The sequence below is a fragment of the Tachypleus tridentatus genome, chromosome 9 (genome assembly GCF_004210375.1).
Source record: "Tachypleus tridentatus isolate NWPU-2018 chromosome 9, ASM421037v1, whole genome shotgun sequence".
In the NCBI taxonomy this organism is placed as follows: domain Eukaryota; kingdom Metazoa; phylum Arthropoda; class Merostomata; order Xiphosura; family Limulidae; genus Tachypleus; species Tachypleus tridentatus.
The window spans coordinates 45,117,825-45,138,674 of NC_134833.1; the positions used below are offsets into that span (position 1 = coordinate 45,117,825).

At 33.5% G+C, this 20,850-nt stretch overlaps 1 protein-coding gene across 2 annotated transcripts; it reads left to right on the top strand.

Annotated features, from left to right (window-relative positions):
* The first annotated feature begins 857 nt into the window (after positions 1–857).
* Positions 858–20,584, top strand: LOC143227068 (uncharacterized). 2 transcript variants are annotated; one of them, XR_013014850.1, is made up of 4 exons: positions 858–960; positions 9,976–10,341; positions 19,761–19,862; positions 20,042–20,172. XR_013014850.1 is itself a non-coding variant. In XM_076458610.1 (3 exons), the coding sequence occupies exons 1-3, from the start codon at positions 888–890 to the stop codon at positions 20,134–20,136; spliced, it is 534 nt and encodes a 177-aa protein (XP_076314725.1). In that variant the 5' UTR covers positions 858–887; the 3' UTR covers positions 20,137–20,584. The 2 variants fall into 2 exon arrangements, 1 of the variants encoding a protein (XP_076314725.1); XM_076458610.1 differs by lacking the exon at positions 19,761–19,862 and having other exon boundaries at positions 20,042–20,584.
* Positions 20,585–20,850: the final 266 nt, after the last annotated feature.

Genomic DNA, 20,850 nt, shown 5'->3' on the forward strand with positions numbered 1-20,850 from the left:
TTGAGAAACTTGCGTGAGTCGTGTTACGTATTATAATTTATTTCGGACGATTCTGTGTTTTATTATATTATGTACGTTACGTATGAGTATTTCAAACGGCACGGGATGGCTAAGTGGGTTAAGGCATTCGACTGGTAATCTGACTGTCGCGGGTTCGAATCCTTATCACACCAAACATGCTTTTCTTTCACTCGTGGGGGTGTTATAATGTTACGGTTAATCCTAGTATTTGATATATATGCAAAAACGGCTCGTTTGGGTTGAGAAAATATTTTACATTGAAGAGCAAACAACGTTTCGACCTTCTTCGGTCATCGTCAGGTTCACAAAGTTGTTAAAAGAATAATTCAAGAGTTGGCGGTGGGTGGTGATGACTAGTTGCCTTCCCTCTAGTCTTACACTGCTAAATTCGGGACGGCTAACACAGATAGGATTTGAATAGCTTTGCTCGAAATTCAAAAACAAACAAACACTATTTAAAATAACAGGAAATTTGAATTTAGAAGTTAGTTAACTGTTAAATTATATGAAATCTATGATATTTGTCAAATTTGATAAGTACAATTTTCTTTTTTAACATAAAATATTTTAATATACAAAGAACACACAATTTAAAATAACGATTATTTTTAATAGTTATTACATTTAGAAGGGATTTAGAAGGAGTATTTTTGATTTATTTTTGTGAGATAGTAAATTCTGCTTTTTTAAAAAAAATATTATTGTGATTGTATTTATTGTTCATTCATTACTTTTTTATAGTCTAGTTTAGTTTACCAATTTTTAATTGCATTAAAATATTATCTCACCTTGAACATAATAATTTCTATTTTGAATAAATATGTGTGATTGTGCAGGTACTATTAATATAGCAGAAGAATACATTTATGATCACATGTGGTTGTACTTTCGCGACCTACTCTGTGAATAATCACTCTGTTAGAAGATTCGTTAATACAGGTAGGTAGATATCTTTTAGTCGATCTTGTTATGGAAATGTACTTTTGGAATAGCGTCTCTTCCCCCACCCTTTTTTTTTGTAAATTGGATTTTTTTTTCTTTTTAGTTCTTTTTCTTGATTATGTAGTTATTGTTTTATCAATATTTGTGATAAATTGTTTATCTATACTGGTATGAAGTCCTGGCTAGGCACTTGTTTATTAGCTGCTTTGAAAAGTTGAAGCTATTTCTAAGTGTTGTTACTGTGAATAAAGTTTTTTCTTTTGTTATTGTTGAATCTTTTTTGTAGCGGCGTGTTCATTAAATTTTGAACTATTTCTTTTATGTTTTAAGTACTTGAGACATTGTATGTACGTGGTAATATGATTTACTTTGAACATTGTTTTATCTTTTTCAATAGTATAGTCTTGAGGTTATGATTATTTCTGCAGCTTAACTTACATGTTCGTGAATGGCATAATCAAGCATAGTGGCCACATATTTGGCAGTTAAAACCTTCCTTAATAGGGTTACTTTGTTACTCTGCCTTATTTAATTTTGTGCGTAGTCTATCATAGGTAGAATCCTTTACTGATATATTATTATTATACATTATTTTATTTTCTTCTTATGGTTCTAATCAAATTTTGTTAAATGTGTTTTACATAGGATTATTCTGGCGGATTCGGTAGTTGTGATATTTGTCATTTGAGTTTATCTTGGGTTTCTTGGTTGTGTGGAACATTCTTAACTGTTTTGGTTTTTTTTTTATTTAATCAACACTACAACAAAATTTTCGAAACAAGTTATTCTATTGTAAATGTATGTGATATACTTTTTGTATCGGAAATAACTATAGAAATCTTTTGTTTAAACACCAAAATGCTGCAGTTTCTGTACTGCTGAAACACGATTATAGAGTAAATAAAACAAGACCTGAAGCACTGCATTCTAGCAGAATTTAAGACTGGAATCTCTTGAAGTTCTACATATTTGGATGGTGTATGGCTATCAGTACTGAATATACAAGACTGTTTAGTGTAAGTGTTATTATTTAATTTTTTGTAACTTTATATTTAATGATTATTTATTTTTCATAACAAGAGTATTGAGAGTTGATTATTTTAAGTTATAGTTATATTAAGTTTTGTTACAGATTTATATAACTCAGTAAGAATCATACGTTGCGTGCGTATAGTTCAGTTGTTACAAACTGACGTCACGTTACATGAACCTTCTGTAATTTTCTCATTGTCTTGAGTGAGTATTGTAATATGATAGTATCTCGTAGTTTTTAGAGAGTTCAAGGCCTCAGTTGGGGAACGTGTGAGCGCAAGTTGAAACAAATTATACTCAGAAAAACGTTAATTAGTGAAAGAATACGTGCAGTTAGCCGGTGTATGAGTAGTTATCTTTAATGGGCGATTTCTATAGTGTGTTTCACAGCTATGTTGTAACGACAGAGATAAGAAAAATAGTTTATCTTGTCAATTGGGTTTTAAAGTAACTAAAGCAGCCTGTGTGGCTTTATGACCCTCCCCCTAAAAAATTATTTAAAGCTTTGGATACAACTGTGGTAACCCACGGAATAGCGAAAGTGAATCTGTCATTGATTATATTGTGCTAACATAAGAAGAAAAGACAATTATTTAGAATTGTAGATACAACAATATCACACAATATAGTATGAAGTATGTGTATATACGTTTGATTTAGGCCCGGCAGGCCAAGCGTGTTAAGGCATGCGACTCTTAATCTGAGGGTCGCGGGTTCGCATCCCCGTCGCGCCAAGACATGCTCGCCCTTTCAGCCGTGGGGGCGTTATAATGTGACGGTCAACCCCACTATTCGTTGGTAAAAGAGTAACCCAAGAGTTGGCGGTGGGTGGTGATGACTAGCTGCCTTCCCTCTAGTCTTACACTGCAAAATTAGGGACGGCTAGCACAGATAGCCCTCGAGTAGCTTTGTGCGAAATTCAAAAACAAACAACCAAAACAAACGTTTGACTTGTATTGAATATATCATTTTAAAACTAGTAAATTATGTCCCGTCCGATTGTTGTTCAAATTTATCGCTAACAAGTCGTAGGCACTTACTGTAAATAATTCCACCCCATATATAAAACCCTGATAACGTGCATTGTCATTTACTGATTATTTTGTCCTGCTTTTTGTATATCTATAAGTTTGTTATTGTTTGTTTTTTTTAATTTGGCGCAAAGCTACTCGAGAGCTATCTGCACTAGCCATCCCTAATTTAACAGTGTAAGAATAGAGGGAAGGCAGCTAGTCCTCACTACCCACCGCCAACTCTTGGGCTACTCTTTTATTAATGAATAGTGGGATTGACTGTAACATTATAACGCCCTAACGGCTGAAAGAGCGAGCATTTGTTGTGCAACGGGGATTCGAACCCGCGACCCTCAAATTACGAGTCGAACGCCTTAACTCACCTGGTCATGCCGAGCTTATATCGATAAGTAAACTAGCTCACTGACTTCATGCATCCAAGAGTTTAACTATGAGAGTTGCTGCATCGCCAAAAGCAGAAGAAAGCATAGCAATGCTGGGGTTTCGTAGATGTACACTCTAAGTACAAGTACTAAAAATAATGTCTCCAGTACACACTGAGGACAACTAATACTTTTATTCAGCCGAATCTAACCATTACTGACCAAACAAATAACCCTAATAGAACCACCACATGCTTCCCATCTACAGAAATTCAAATCCAAAGTAGTGCAGTGACCCCAGGTTCCCCTTAACTACCTGTAACCTCTCGTTCCTATAACATACAACAAAAATGTGTTTTGAATATATGGATCTTAGAGAAGGTATGCTATTTAGTTAGAACAAGTAGGTAAACTGCCGAGGCAGAATCAACTCTTGGAATTATCACCAGAAGGTAAGATTCCCAAGAAAAATGTGTTCTCCCCACTTAGAGATGAGATGCTTAGGAGCAACATACTCTGGGAAGTCTGTTCACCAGAAGTTACTTTGTTTATGTAGAGTTTATTCTGTGAGTTTAAAGTTAATGAGTAATTTGAAAATTTGAATAATAATACAATACGTTAAAATGCATTACCTTTAAGACTACCGTACCAAATTATTCTGGTGATGATGGAATGTAATTTGCAACTTATTTTTCAGAAGTCTTATTCAGCTTGTTTAGTGTACACCACGTACGTCCACTCTAGCTGATTGCGAAGGAACCAGTTTAATTCTAAACAAATTAATTAAAGCAACTGGTAAACAAACAAACTTTTCTGTTTAATCACTCCAAATGAGTCAACTCCATAGTCTGTTTGCCTAGAGCTGAGCAGTGATTTTATGAAACTGTGACTGTGCTGATTTTCAAAAAATTATGGGCAATTATGCAAGTAAATCATCTATTGTAGCCTCCGGCTCCTGTAGTAGTGGCTGCTAAACGACTACAAGGAAATATATTCATTAACTTAAGTTACGTTGCTTGAAAAACCTTAATTCGTACAGCTCAGGCTTACAACAGAAGGGTGACAAATTATGAAAATAATCTGGTTATAAGAACTGACCGTAAGGAGAAAACATAATAACGTAAAAGTTTCTGTAACTTGATCATCTTCATTTCATACAAATTCATGAATATTAGAAATACAAAGAGACAATACAATTGTGCCAAAAATAAGAGTTATTGCAAAAAAATCTCAGTGTAAGTTATTTTATTGCTTAAAGCCAGAGAAATTAAATGATACAGTGTAAGCTATCTGATTTAATATCAAGTAATGCCAAAGATTTTATTTATTCACCTTCTGTCAGATAAACAACTATAATGTGGAATAAATAAAATTAATACAAGTTCTCTTTTCATACAAAATAGAAATCCATTTATTCTATTCATATGAAATAACAATCTAATCATTTTATAAGTTTTTCTGATTTAGGGTGACCAATGCACGACAATTCCAGCCATCAAGAAACATAAGAGATATTTCTAAAGAAATTTATATGTATATACCGAAACAGCTTCAATACCACATCATTTTCTACTGTGTTATCAACAGTTAAATATTTTAGTTGTTTACCCTACCTAATGTTATTTCTTTGTATCAGAAGATAACTAGCTTAGAAAACAATAGAGAAATCTTAGAGGCTAATGTATCTTTATTTTATGAAGGAAACTGTTAAAATTCAGTCTTCGAGAAATTTCAGGTGGTTAGAACAACTTAGAGGTAACATCGTAACGTAGTTACCACATTTATTATAATACCTACGGTTGTTTTTCAATAGTTCTCTTTTTGTATGTGTCGTATATTTTTAACTGTGTGTTGCGCAATTTCCGCCTGTTCTAGAAATATGTAAAACGTTCGTGTGCGTAAGAACCAACAATGTACAAAGTGTGTATATAATAATAATAATAGTGATTCACAGTATTGTTGTAAGCGAATTTTGGTGAAGGTTTTATAACGCACCTGACTTGTATAAAAAGTAACACTCTAAGAGAAGAGAACAGAATATTATTGGTCAGCTACAGTCAGTACGCTATAGGCCTAGGAAGCTATAATTGTGATTAATGTTTGTTAATAGCAAAACTACCAAATTTGATCACAAACGTTTTAGATTTCGAACGTTACAAATAGTTCAACTTCAATTAATTACTTCGGACGTTATTACTTCTAAGAGGACATTACATATCTGCGCTGGAAGGAGTCAGCGTGTATCTGGTGTAAGGTTAGCCGAACAATGACGTCGTTAACTTAAGCAAGGAGCAGCAATATCAGCTGAGAATTAATTTATTCGTCGTGGACCTGGATCATCGATAAAATTTTTAGTTCTAAACCGGATATAAGACTCAGTATATGAACAATTATTTGTAATAATTGTTAGTAATAACCGTTATTATAAACTGTATTGTTTTTATATTAAAATATATTTTCATTAAAAAAGAAAATTGTGTGTATCAATCGTGCTGACAAAAATCATAAATTTGATACATATTTCCATTTAATTATATACTAAGCTCAAATTCAAATTTCCGGTTATTTTCGATAGTGATACGTAACGTAATAAATCGGAGGCTCATCCGAAATAAATTATAATACATAACAGCATTCATAAGCTTAACTTTAAGCAGGCTTGGCATAGCCAGATGGTTAAGGCACTCGACTTGTAATCCGAGGGTCACGGGCTCGAATCACCGTCGCACAACACATGCTCGCCCTTTCAGCCGTGGGGGCGTTATAATGTGACTATCGGTCCCATTACTGTATGATGAGTTTTATCATCATACTCATTGATAAAAGAGTAGCCCAAGAGTTGGCGGTGGGTGATGATGACTATCAACCTACCCTCTAATCTTACACTACTAAATTAGGGACGGCTACCGCAGATAGTCCTCATGTAGCTTTGCGCGAATTTCAAAAACAAACTTTAAGCAACTGTATTTTATATGTACTTACTTAGGATAACCATTAAAAATTCAAAAGTTGTATAAAGTTCATCTTCTTTGTTTTTATTAAACTTCTAATGATTCCATTAGATTCTAATTGCATACCCTGCATTATGGAAGATCATTTAACTGAATAAGTACTTATGTCATTAAATTCAAAGCTAGTAGTCTATTAAAAAAAAAAGAGAGTAAATGTGTCCTTTATAATGATGTAAAGGGCACGTGCCGGTGTTTTATGACTTATATTTCAAAATTTACGTTTATCTTCAGAGTTATTCCCGAAAATCAATAGTTGATAGACAGATTGCAAGAAATATTAAACCATGAGGTACTGTACATTGGTAATAACATCCACGGGAGCTTGTTTGTTATCTCATATTATTATTCATTATTTAAAATTGATTCTCAAACTAAATATCTGTTTTATGATGAATATCAGACCCCATATAATAGTAAAGCAACGTGCTTGTATTTATATCTTATGTTTAATTTCAAATCATGTATGATAGCGATTGAAATAAAAACGAACATGTTTTGACAGAAAAAAACGGATCATGACAAGCTGGGTAAATTCTTTATATATATTTAGATTATTTAAATTGTACATCTCATAACCTTACTATTTCAAACTGACATTGTGACATGTTCTTACCAGTAATTAATAAAAACGAAGCTTTTGCTGTTTCCTGTTATGTGACATTTTATTTAGTGTGATTTAGTAACATGCCACCTTTTTTTTAATAACTTTATATTCGATTTACAACGATACGTAAAACTACTAGAATTGAAATGTAAGTTAGATTGAAAAATTGAGTTTAGCACTAAAAATATATAAAAATAGTAATAAAATTAAATATGTATGTAAGTTATTTAAATACCGTAAAGTAAGGTTTATTCGTCATTAGCACTATATTTTGATGAAATGTGTAAGACAAACATTGTTTTCCACCTCTTTGCAACATTATCATCCTATGCGAAGGTTTAACCTTTATTTGCAGGTTGAGCTATCTGATGTGTCTATTTCGGAGAATCAAGCACTGTATTTTAGTGTCGTGAGTTCGTAAACTTACCGCTGTTCCACCGGGGAGTGTTTCCGTGAGGAAAATTATAATCAAGTTTATTAATGGAACTTAACTATAACTGTGCTAATACTTCAGATATAAGGTACGAAACACTAAGGTGGATGTTCTCTCATGTTTGTACAGTCTTGGTCAAAATGTTTGCCTGCTGTTTCATATTGATGCTATCGTTTACATGCGTGGGTTAGTTATTGGGAAATTGCCCAAATAGTGACAGAAAATATAATGTATGATCGTACAAACATGTACGTGTTGTTATTTTGGTCGGTATAACTTGTTTAGAGCATTTGTTTGTAAAAAAAAAAAAAGACAAAACACACACACATCTGTTTTGTATACAAGAGTGTGCTTTTGGTATAATTTTTTCGTAACATATTGCTTTCTTCACATATTTTTCTGTACTTAGTGTTTGTTTGTTTGTTTTGAATTTCGCACAAAGCTACTCGAGGGCTATCTGTGCTAGCCGTCCCTAATTTAGCAGTGTAAGACTAGAGGGAAGGCAGCTAGTCATCACCACCCACCGCCAACTCTTGGGCTACTCTTTTACCAATGAAGAGTGGGATTGGCCGTCACATTATTATGCCCCTACGGCTGAAAGGGCGAGCATGTTTGGTGTGACGGGGATTCGAACCCGAGACCCTCAGATTACGAGTCGCATGCCTTAACACGCTTGGCCATGCCGGGCCTTGTAATTAGTGTAGTGTCATCCCTCGTCACATGCCAGAAGTTATAGGGTGTTAAATTTTTCGATTGCCCATAAGAAAAGTGAACAGGAGAGTGACCAAACAAGGTTGTGTTCCTAGAGGGGCTATCTTGAAACTGATAATAACCAGAATTTACCACCGCCACCATGTTATTTGTACAAGACAACATATCAACTTACAGTTAGGACACTGCAATATTTCATCTTTTCAGACAAGTCCTATTTCCAGCTTGTTAAAGCTGATGTAGGATTTGTGTTAATCATTTACCTTTGTAACAGGTGAGGGAACAAACAAGTAGTGGTGCAGTGCATGCTTGGGCAGCTATTCATCATGGTGAAAAAAAGCTGTTCTTGATATCCTCCAGTGAAAACGTCAGTGGCACTGCTTACAGGCATCGCATATAGACAGTACTACTGTCATATTCTAGGTCAAGGTTTGTGAATAAATGTGTCTTTCGGGATGACAATGCCACTGTTTAGAGTTCACGTATTGTACAGAATTATCTTGACAAGGAAGACGTTATAAGAGAGCCATAGCTTACAAAGTTTCCCAATTATAATCTGATTTAGAACTGTTGGGTAGAACTGAGCCAGAAATCTGCCAACCACGACCTTAAACTAGCTACTGTAACTGAGTTGCAATGTCTTTTAGTGAAAAGTTCAGATAAAATCACGGTGAATTACAACCATAATCTTTCTAACAGTATGCCACATTGTGTTGTGGATGTTCTTAAAGTACATGGAGGACCAATCAAATACTAAAAGTTTAATACGAACTGATATAAGGTTACTAACGCTATTTATAATAATTTGATGTTATATTTTGTTGTTATATATATTTTGGTAAGGTTTCTTTATGGTAGGTGAAATGCTGAATTACACACCTTCCTACAGGTGTTTGTTCAAATTGTTTGCTGTTCTATTAGATCATTTCTGATGTGTGTAGAATCTGTCACATTATACAGAATACCTTCGTGCGTGTTTAATATAACATGTATTTCTTAGTTTGAAAACTTTAATAAGTATTTGTATTTTATCTTAATAATAGCGATCTTATTTGTTACAAGATATGCAAAATATTGAAAGTGCTACTTGCGAGGTAAAAATGAAAAAAACAAACAGAAAAGCTACAGCATAAAGCAGATTACCTTCGTGCGTGTTTAATATAACATGTATTTCTTAGTTTGAAAACTTTAATAAGTATTTGTATTTTATCTTAATAATAGCGATCTTATTTGTTACAAGATATGCAAAATATTGAAAGTGCTACTTGCGAGGCAAAAACAACAACAAAACAAAAAGAAAAGCTACAGCATAAAGCACCATAATTACCCATTATTTCCCACAACACTAAATCTCCAGTCAGAAATAGTTTGTGACAGAAAATGGTCTTCATGCATTTTTTCGTGACATATCAAAAATATAAACTGAGGATGAGTGACCATGTTGGATCAATGGTGATGAAACATATGCTAGGCTGAAGTGGCAACAAGATATAGTGTTGTAAATACAAGAGGGGGCCTTGTGGTATTCTTGGTACATGTTCTAATGAGGTACTATTTGAATACTGACTGATCTCGCGAGTCTTACTTCATATAAAACCACTTTGAATAGCAGAATATAAGATAAACAACAGCTAGATAAATTATTTATGTACTAAGCTAACTTAAAACAACATATAGTTAACACTATCATTATCTATCTATATATATTTGCTTCTCTATCCATCTATCTTTATATATTATATAGAAATGTGTTTGTGTGTTTATAGATAATCTATTCTTATGATATTTATTCCTTTTTCAAGTGTTTTGATTTTCTTTCACATAGGAATTGAAGGTCTTTCGATTACCAGTCTCTCAGTGCCTAGTTTTATTGAGAATGGTACTAGAGCGTACGTTGACCTCGACTGTGTATACAATTTTACGGAGGAAGACAACTATCTTGTGGTAAAATGGTATTATAATGACGATACCAGTCCCATTTATCAGTGGATACCTGAGCTGCGTTCTCGTCGTGTGTCAGATAAATTCCAAAATCGAATTGATTTGAGTTTCTCTAATACTCCGTTTCGATTCACAAAATACCGCGGTTTTCGAATTCTGAATCCCACTACAGAGCTGAGCGGCAAGTATTCCTGTCATGTGACTTCTGCAAATGGCATTGACGACGCAAACAAATTAATGGTCATTTATGGTAAGTGTACTTTTTACGTTTATGCCATAAAATATTTTCCAAAATGAAAATTTACAAGTATTTCCATCATTGTTCCTATAAATATTTGTGGAACTAAAGTTAGGTTTTTAAGAGAAGACCTGAAACATAATATCCTGAAATTTAAAAATAATTTGTAAAAGTTCCTAACATGATATTCAACTTAATTGTTGAAACACAAATTACAGACTCTAGAAATACAGTTCTTGTATTGTATGAGATTACTTTATTCCTTCTTTAAGTAACAACAACAACAAAGTTAAAAACAATAAGATGGTAATGTATTAGCATACAAAATATTACTTTTTGTTAATAATGTTTTCATTTTTTGAGAACTTAATTTATGATAACGCGAATATTTTTATTAAGAATAATTGGAAATTATGTTTGTTTCATGTATTCCAAAGAAATTATTCTAATCTAGTAACTTTCCAATACTAACTAAGTACGATATATTTCAAACTGAATACTGTGGTATTTTAACTCTTTTAACTTTTACACTGCCTTGGAAACATCTATAAGGCACATTATATAACCCCTGTTTTACTCTTGTAAAGTGAGATACTTAGTAAATGTTCTCAGTAATAATTACGTAATATTTTTATTTAAAAGTAATTTGTAAATGTTGCATATTACTTTCCACTTCTGGAAGTAAATGCAGAATAATTCTTTTATTTCTTACAACTGAGAATATTTCACTTGTGAAATTATCTCTCAACACTTTAATATTGATATGAAAAGTAATAAGTAAGATGTAAGTCATTATAGAACATTACACATATTTCTACGTGTGTGTCTCATAATAAATCTTGCACAGGGAGAGTCGTTTACAGATACACGTAGCTGTAAGAGTACTTAACTTGATTTCTTATTGGATACAGTTAGAAAAACATTTTATAAGTCACATCATTTTATTTGGTTTACTGAGATATTTTATAATTATTACTTTGATAGATGAAAAATTAACCAAGTATAATTTTTACTACGGTATGTTAATTCTTACTAAACAATTGAAAGTTTTACTACAGTTTTATTTAGAATATTTAACATAAGTATATGTGATTTTTTACCATTATTCCATAAAGTCCTTAAACGATGTATGGATTTGTATATGAATGAAAATAAACTTTATTTTTCTTGACCGAATAGTTATAGGCGTATATATTTCTAATAAGTTTCATGTATACAATCGCTGTCATTTGTTTGTGTAAATTTATTAGCTATATACTGAAAATAAATAATGGTTGGTTATTAACATTAAATGTTAATATTCAACAAATGATTTATCGTAGAATATATTCATATAAAATTATTGTTAATAAATCGTTTCTTTTATCATTCGCTTTTTGTACAATAACGTGATTTAGCACTGAACGTAACATAAAAAGTATGACTAAATGTAAATGCTCTGAATTACTTTAATCGAACCTTTGATATTCTTCAGAAAAAGACATTCGTAAATATTTTGCATTAAAAGACTTCGCACATGCCTATTAGATGGATTAGTTGGAACTTTTGATAATGAAAACATTATAATGTGACCAGAATATCACATCCTACTTTTCTTACATGTGCCCCACAACAGTCTTTTGGATTTTTACTTTCCAATACTTCCTCATTAGTTTTCTTCCTGTGTAACTGATATTCGGCCTGGCATGGCCAGGTGGTTGAGGCACTCGACTGGTAATCCGAGAGTCGCGGGCTCGAATCCCCGTCACACCAAACATGCTCGCTCTTTCAGCCGTGGGTCATTATAATATGACCGTCAATCCCACTATTCGTTACTAAAAGAGTAGCCCAAGAGTTGGCGGTGGGTGGTGATGACCAGCTGCCCTCTGGTCTTACACTGCTAAATTAGGGACGGCCAACGCAGATAGCCCGCGTGTAACTTTGCGCGAAATTCAGAACAAACCAAACTGATATTCACCATTCATCTATATCTTCACATTTAAAATGTTTTCAACTATCGTTTGGTTTCAGCAGACACGATTCTCGTTCTTTTCTCGTAGTGTTAACATTCTATAGTCTCTTGTTTGTTTCTTTGTTTTTGAATTTCGCACAAAGCTACTCGAGGGCTATCTGTGCTAGCCGTCCCTAATTTAGCAGTGTAAGACTAGAGGGAAGGCAGCTAGTCATCACCACCCACCGCCAACTCTTGGACTATTCTTTTATCAACGAAGAGTTGGATTCACCGTCACATTATAACGCCCCCACGGCTGAAAGGGCGAGCATGTTTGGCGCGACGGGGATACGAACCCGCGACCCTCAGATTCCAAGTCGCACGCCTTAACACGCTTGGCCATGCCGGGCCTCCATAGTCTCTTTATTCCCTCTAATTTTATATTTTTCCAGAGAAATTCTTTAACGTTGAATAATGCTTTTTTTTACCTTTCCTATCCTTTCTCCGTTCTACACGTGAATTTTGCACCCTTAAATAAGTATAGTCTTCCAATTTTTTATTATGTATTTAGATATATAGTCTGAAAGATTTTTCAGGTCATGATTAACACTATCATAGTTTTCTTAACGTTTACTCTGTGTTCATAGCCTTTCCCTTTATCGACAAGCTAGTCAAGTAACAGTTGTATCTCTTCTCAGATTCACACATAATAGTTATATCATCAACATACTCACTGTTACATTTTCTATTTCATTAATTTTTATTCTTTTGTATCAGTAATAACCTCTGTCACGAACTACTGCGTAGGAAATTGCGCTCTCTTTAACACTACGCATCCTTATTGCAAATATGCGCCTCTTTTACCCGCAATCTAACTTCATAGTTTTACTTTTGTTACTTTCTCCGTGACGTTGATACTTTCCTAATCTACTCCAACCAGCAGGATCTATATTCAGTTATCATAGTTTAACCCTACTAAAATCTTTTTTCAAACCCTGTGAAGTTGTAAGTTGTAAGTTCTAGATAAACATACAACCTGCTTGAGTTAATATTTTGTCATGTGTTTTCTCTAAATGCTAAATGAACAAATTTTTTTGATAATATATATAATATTTTAAGATCACACTATAAAATCACACGTAGGGTCACAACAGTTTGATTAGTCAAGTCTAGTGAGACCTGTTCCACTTGTCGAAAGTGTTAGAAGTTTCACTGGATTCATTTCAATTTTACAAACATTAAGTTCCTGATTATAAAACACTTCGATAATAAATCAGTATAAACTAAAAAAATTTGTAGGACTTTAAAGTTGTTGCATTTTACCTTTTACTTATTCAAAAAATAAAAACATACAAAGAAACTGTCATTAATATTTATCTATTATTATGCAATGTGAGTCCAAACAGTCCTATGAATATGATAAATGAAAATGATTCAAAAGTACTTTTTTTAAATAAGCAAAGAACAAACATGTTTTGTTTTTCTTTTGGATTATTAAAATAAATAAGGAAACATAACTTCGATTTATATTTTTCCTTTTTTATTAATGACACAAGCATAGTATTTCTTAATTGCTAGCTAAGCTCTGCGTTCGATATTAAATATTAAGTTGCATTGAATAAATACTTGTCCCCTGATCAAAAGTGCACAAATAGCAAACTAAAAATTGTTCTAAGCAACATTTTAGGACAATTTCACGTGTAACACTATACATTAGAGAAATTACTCTCGCTGAAAAATTTATTTGCTTTTTTTTAAAGGAAAAAAGTAAATAAATCTCCCATTTCATTTTCGTCCTTTTTATTGTTGTTGTTATTCATTCACCTCAGAAAAAATATGTGCCAAACACCTTTATTTTTCTCAGCTTTCCTGCAAATGGATTCTCATTATTCATTAATATATATGTCTCAGTGGGACCAAGAGGCTTAGCTCTAAGTTTGATGGCTAACTATGCTGTAAACCAGGTTTTGTCACTGGTTGTGAGAATAATAAAGATATCATAAATTTTATGCTCAACAAAAAACAAATAAACAAACCTTGGCCAATGAAAGAGCATGTTGCAACATCATGGTAGATGTTCTAGAAACAGCTGTTAGGCCAGATAATAATAATAAATGTTTAGCATTCAAAGCTTTCGAAAAAATACTTCTTTTAAAAAGGTTTGCATCCTTTTTGTCATAATTATTACTTATTTTTAAACGGTCCATGTCAAATAGAAGCCCTCTTTGCTTCATAAAGAAAAAAGGCAAATAAACTGTGTTCATTTTAGTATTTATTCAGAAGTCTTCATTGTTTTCGTTTGTCATAAAAACAATGTATATAATTTTTAACATATAAAGAAAAAGAACAGAACGAATCAACTGTGTTTATTTCATTTTTTAAGAAAAAAATCTGTCTTTTTCCAAGTATATTCTACAGACAAAATACCTGGCTATTTTAGAAACTGAGTTTAAAATGCATACTTCTCTGTTTAAGAGCCACATACTTGTAAATTTCATTATTTCTCCAGGCCTAGAAACGGCTTTTCCAGAATTTGACAACCTTATGGAAACCCTATTGAACGTCACACACAAAGGAGCGTCCTCTGCTGGTACAGCAGTAAGTCTACGGATTTACAACGCTAAAATCAGGGGTTTGATTACCCTCAGCGGACTCAGCAGATAGCCCGATATGGGTTTGCTATGAGAAAACACACACACATGCACACTCAAAGGGGTTTGTGTAATCCAACTATATTAGCACTATCACTGTGTTGCACAGTTAGGAGATGTGAATGCACAGATATTTTTTTTTTCTTTATACCTTCCCATTTTCTTTGTAATTCTTACATGTAGGATAATACTCATCTTTAACTAACAGATTGTGTTCAATGCTGCAGTAGTAGCAGAAAGGCTCTTTGAATGTTACATAGTAAAGTGCTTCCATCGGTGGCTAACATGTGAATTTATCATTGAAATGCATGTAGAATCTTTACTATCTGCAAGATATTGAAAGTATTCACCACATGAGTATGGCAGAATATCCACTTCTCGCGCAAGTTGTTGCTTCTGATCATTCTTCAGGATCCGTGATGTATAACATATCCATTATTTCAAGCATTATTCACACTGCAGGAAAAAGAGAACCAGACATAAAGGGGTTACAAATAACCTTCTCTTATGCTGTATTTCAATGAGATGGTAGGGTTAAGGATGTCCAGAAACCAAGATCTGTATCTTCATCATTGTTATTGACTTATGCCTACCTACACGAATAACAGATTTCATATTGCTGACTTTGTGTGATGATTGGGAGAATCACATAGTTTGATGCTGGGCTGTTCACTGAAATTTAGATGTTTTTCTTCAGAGCTATCTTCATTACCATGCAGGTCTTAAAATGAAATATTCTTTGCAGTATATTTAAAACAGTTTTCTAATTGAAAAGGAAAGGTAGGCTGAAAAGAAATGCATTTTTTATGTCATACGAAAAGTTAAATAACACTACTTTATCATTTTCTAATAATTTCAATAATGACAACTTATTACAAGTAAATAATGTGAAACAACAAAATATTGTTTCTATTTCTCTTGCTCTGACACAGGGGATGAAAGGTAGTGAAGCTCAGCAAAATTTTCTAAAAATTTTCAAGAGGTACCCCATATATAATATTTTTTTGAATATTTCTTGGTGTTCATTTGGTATGGCACTTGGAATATGGATGCTTCATGAAATATTTCCCCTTCTTTCACAGATTGCATTGCTTTGTAGAATCCAACAAAATTTCAGGGTTCGTCTTCATAAGTATTTTTGAGCGATTCTCCTAGCAGAAGCATTTCTTGATTTGTTGTAGCCATAAATACTTTAATGTGCTTTCCTTCGAGCTGGCGTGAAAACACTGTTCAGCAAGATCTTTGCTGGTTTGGTGATGTCTTTTACCACTTCTTTAACTTTTGGATTTCGCGCAAAACTACACGAGAGCTCTCTGCACTATCCGTTCCTAATTTAATAATATAGGACTAAAGGGAAGTCAGCTAGTCATCAACACTCACCGCCAACTCTTTTACCAACGAATATTGGGATTGGCCGTCACATTATAACGCCTCTATGGCTGAAAGGGCGAGCATATTTGGTGTGACGGCTATTCGAATCCGCGACCTTCATAAGTCAAACACCCTAACCACCTGGCCATGCCGGACCTCCAAGTTTTGGTTCTTTCCTGTGGACTTTCTGGACTACTCTAAGGTTGTTAGCTGACTTCAACTGCAGCTTAATTGTTAGTATTTCAGGTCTTATGACATCTGAACATCCATGTTCAAATTTGAAATAACTCACTCAGCAGTAATATTCCAGATATTATGCAGTGGAGTGTGGACAAGTAGGTCAAGATCTCTTTCCAAAAATTAAGCCATTTGTATAAACAGTGTGTAAGGAAAGCGAATGTTAGGTCTGGGTCACCATCATGGTAGTGGCACTCAACTGGACCATTTTTGCCATTCTATTTTACACACGGGCATGAGACATTGCAAGTGGGTGTTCAAAGGCATTTTCTTTCAGGGAAATATACACCTGTAAGTGGTAGAACTTCCATTAACCTCTTTGGGTGTTTGAACAAACAGATTTACTTATAGAGACAATGCAGATCAAGTGATATCATGATCACCAGCTTCCATTACTTGATTAAACCCAACACAAACCTTCTGTCCTCGCTCAACTATTGCCATTGGGTAGCCAGTTTCTTTAGCTTTAATAGTATAGTTTCTAAGGTTCATAGATTATAAACTCAACAAAGTGGCCCAGGCATGACTCAATGTCACCTATACTTTCACATGGGTTAGCAGAGATATACAACTGATCTTTTTGTCTATCAATATTGATCTGTAGCTGAAAATAGAAAAGAGGAAGAGTAGTAAGTAATGTACCTTATCTTTAATTTTTGAAATAATTAAAAATAATTAGGAATTGTCTAAACTATGCTACTTGTTAAAATTGACCAAAACCTTAGAAGTTGTTGGTAGGTGCTTTTCACACCTAGTTTTATCCTTATTTTGGAGATTTTTGAATATCCTTGTACATTGAAACTTAAATAAAAAACATTTTTTGAAACTTTGTGTCATCTTGCTAAAACTTGGAGTGAGTGCTAATTATCTGTAAGCAATTGTTCCCTATGTGCATAAACAGTTCTAACAGAAAGTAATGTACACCATAACTCTGTATTCACAGCACAAAATAACAAATACATAAGCCAGAAAAACTAACTTTAAAAGCTGTTAGTTCTCAGCACAGCACTAAATGCCTAGCTATAGATGTGTATTTTCTTCACACCTCGAACAGAAACGTAAACTGTGCTTCTCTAGTATCACACAAATCCAAATGCACCAAGTATTCATCCACATTCCAGAACGCAAATTCTGACCATATTCACTATACCTTTTAAGGCAGTAAAGGCAATAATATATCTTCGAACAAAAAGAAAATAAATCGAGTTTTCATTACCTCAGTCAGATGTAGTTTACGATGTCGTGGGTCACGTACTTATCACCTCAGTCTGTGCCTTCACTTCTGAATATTAACAAAGAATGAAATGACATCATACATACTAGACCTAACCTTGCCAATAGCTGCCTATAGGTATACCCTTCATCATATAGCTTACAATGTGGTAAGTCGTGTATCTGTCACCTCTTCCGAAGAATATCTTTACTCCAGAAAATAAAAAAGCTGTCGGTAATGTATCCGACACAAATGCATGTGGCAATGAGCAATATCTCTTTAATATCGTTCTAGCAAAACAAGGTTTTTAAGGTCTTTGTTGTTGTCGTAATCATCAGGCAAGCAGAAATCAAATCGATGAGCTTGCCTAAATTTCAATATGATCGAACTTGCATGCTCACGTTTGCACGTGATATTGCCTGTTTACTATGTACATAAGTACTGTACATGTGTGCTTGAGAACGAGCGGGTGAAAGGTCATACATTATTATAATACTAATCTATGGTATATTATCATTGTACTCACATTTGGGGATAAAACAATACTTGGAATGTGTGGTATGATTGAAAACCAATAATTCAAAAAATAAGGGGTAAAGTCGCCAACAAGTTGAAGGGAGATGGCTGGACAAGTGAGAGCAGGTGAGTGGGGACACTAAACAAATATTTGTTTTTATTTGGTTTATTCTATTTAATAACATTTCATACATGATTAAGAGAAATATTATGAAAACTATCAAAAAACCTTGGCCAAGCATGGCCAGGTGGGTTAAGGCGTGCGACTCGTGATCTGCATCCCTGTCGCACCAAACCTATTCGCCTTTTCAGCCGTGGGGGCGTTATAATGTTACGGTCAATCCCACTATTCGTTGGTAAAAGAGTGGCCCAAGAGTTCGTGGTGGGTGGTGATGACTAGCTTCCTTCCCTCAAATCTTACACTGCTAAATTAGGGACGGTTAGCGCAGATAGCCCTCGAGAAGCTTTGCGCGAAATTAAAAAAAAACAACAAAAAACTTTATTGTCAAAAGTTCAGTTAAATTGTGTCTATAAATCATGGATCAAGGTTAAAAGCCTTTAGATTTTAAAGACAAACAACACTCATTAAATACCTTGCTTATAGCATGTGAGTTCAGGGATATAGTATATTAACTAATATAATACTTTTCAGTCGAATAAAACAAGATTGTAACGCTGAAGCCTACAACACCAGTAATGTTACTAACCAGTGTTTAAATGAACGTGATGCCAGACCTAACACTAGTTTATACTGAGTTATCTATGTTTATTTGTTTTTTTTAATTTCGCGCAAAATTACAGGAATTTCCAGGAATAATTCTACCACAGAATGTTAGAATCTCTTGCCATTAACCACCAAATGGGCACACTATTCATGATGGAGCACTTATCTAAAAACATTGTGTTTCTTCTACTTGATTGGCTGCACAACATAAATTTTGTCGTCAAACCAACCAAACCGCGTCTTTACAACATATGATAAAACATTTTAGAAATTACATAGTTAAAACAGCATGTGCAGTACCAAATTAACATATAATCCACTTAGGACTTTGTCCATATAAAGACCCTGGCAAACAACCAAGAAAAATAGTTTGGTCTTTAAATGTAGTAGAATACAAACAAGAGCTCATTAATATTATTATTCTCAATTATTACCTGAACTAAACCTGAATCCAGCCCTGGTCGTGTGTACTACTTTTTTATCTATTTAAACCTTTTTTAAGCATGATTGTAAATCTCACAAAATAAAATATTTAAATCAAAAGTACGAGAACTTTTGATGAATTATATAGGTCTATATAAAAGTGTTCGCTTCTGTACATTTGTGCATCATAAACTACAAAAGTATTATTGATTCAACTATATGAAGCCTATTTGTTCATACATGAAAGTTCACTGAAACATTTATATCTATTATCTTATAAGTAGTTGCATTTTTTTTCTGAACAGAAATCATTGCATGCCAGTGGTAAGTACCTGTCTATATATATTTTACTTTCTTCTGGTCAAGGTTCATTCCAGCTTATACGCCTGGTACTCTAGCAGGAGGTTCCGCTCTCTCTACAGATAAGAAGTACAATTGCAGAGTATAGTGTTTATGGATAATAGTTAAGTAGGTAAATATTTGTTTATTCTGCAGTTAAAAAGATTCCAAGTTGGAATCTGAAAGATATGAAATGATGCTTGTAAAGTGTTCAAATATTTATTGAGACAAATATGAAGAAAAGTAAGATATAAGAAAAGAAGAAAATATTCAGGTAGGATAAATTTAATGAGGTATGTTTTTCATAGGGGAAACATCGTGTCTTGAATTACCCACTGAGCAAAGCATTTCATACATGTTGAAGGGATGCTCAGCTGGAAAAAGTGCCTTCCATGGAGGATGAATCATAAACAACGACGATATTGCAGCGTGTGATATTTATTTGATATGAAAGTGGAGAAGAAGATGAAGGAGTTGAGAAGCGCTGTGTGGTAATACAACTCCTAAATTGGACTGAGTAGCTTTATTTTGAAGACAAAATGTTGTTATTGACTTTCCTTTGGTTTTATGAAAAACAAATTTTGTTACAATTCTATCCTAAACATTTTAAGCCTGCGTATTATAAAAGACATTTCGACAATGCTTTTGTGATATTTAACAGCACTGAGTTAGTTAACGAATATTTATAATTTTGAAATGATACACTAGAAGAGAGACGGCTTGTAATTAGTATCCACTACCAGATACTGAGCCACTCGCATTTGACTGTGGCTCTTATGTGGCTGTTCTGGACTTATTGGCTTAAAGCAGAAAAGTTATACGTGGTAAACAACATTTTAAAACACCAATCATAGAAAATTACTTAAATAGTAAAGAATTTATGAAATTATAGAGCATAAAGTATCTTCTTTTTTCTTTTTTAAAAAAGATGTAAAACTAATTAGAATTAAAGGTCTGAAACATCAAGGTGTACAGTGTCACAAATGTTAATAATATTGCCTAATAACAAAGGGACACGATATAAAATAGTACATTTGATGAATGTTGTAGAATAGCATGAAAACAAGTTGTGGAGATTATAACTTCATTTCCAATTTCTTCACAAATTGTTATGTGC

Coding starts and splice junctions, on each gene's coding strand:
- LOC143227068 (XM_076458610.1), top strand. CDS start 888: ATGATCACATGTGGTTGTACTTTCGCGACCTACTCTGTGAATAATCAC. Junction 961..9,975: donor TAGAAGATTCGTTAATACAG/GTAGGTAGATAT, acceptor TCTTTCACATAG/GAATTGAAGGTCTTTCGATT. Junction 10,342..20,041: donor CAAATTAATGGTCATTTATG/GTAAGTGTACTT, acceptor TGTTTTTCATAG/GGGAAACATCGTGTCTTGAA.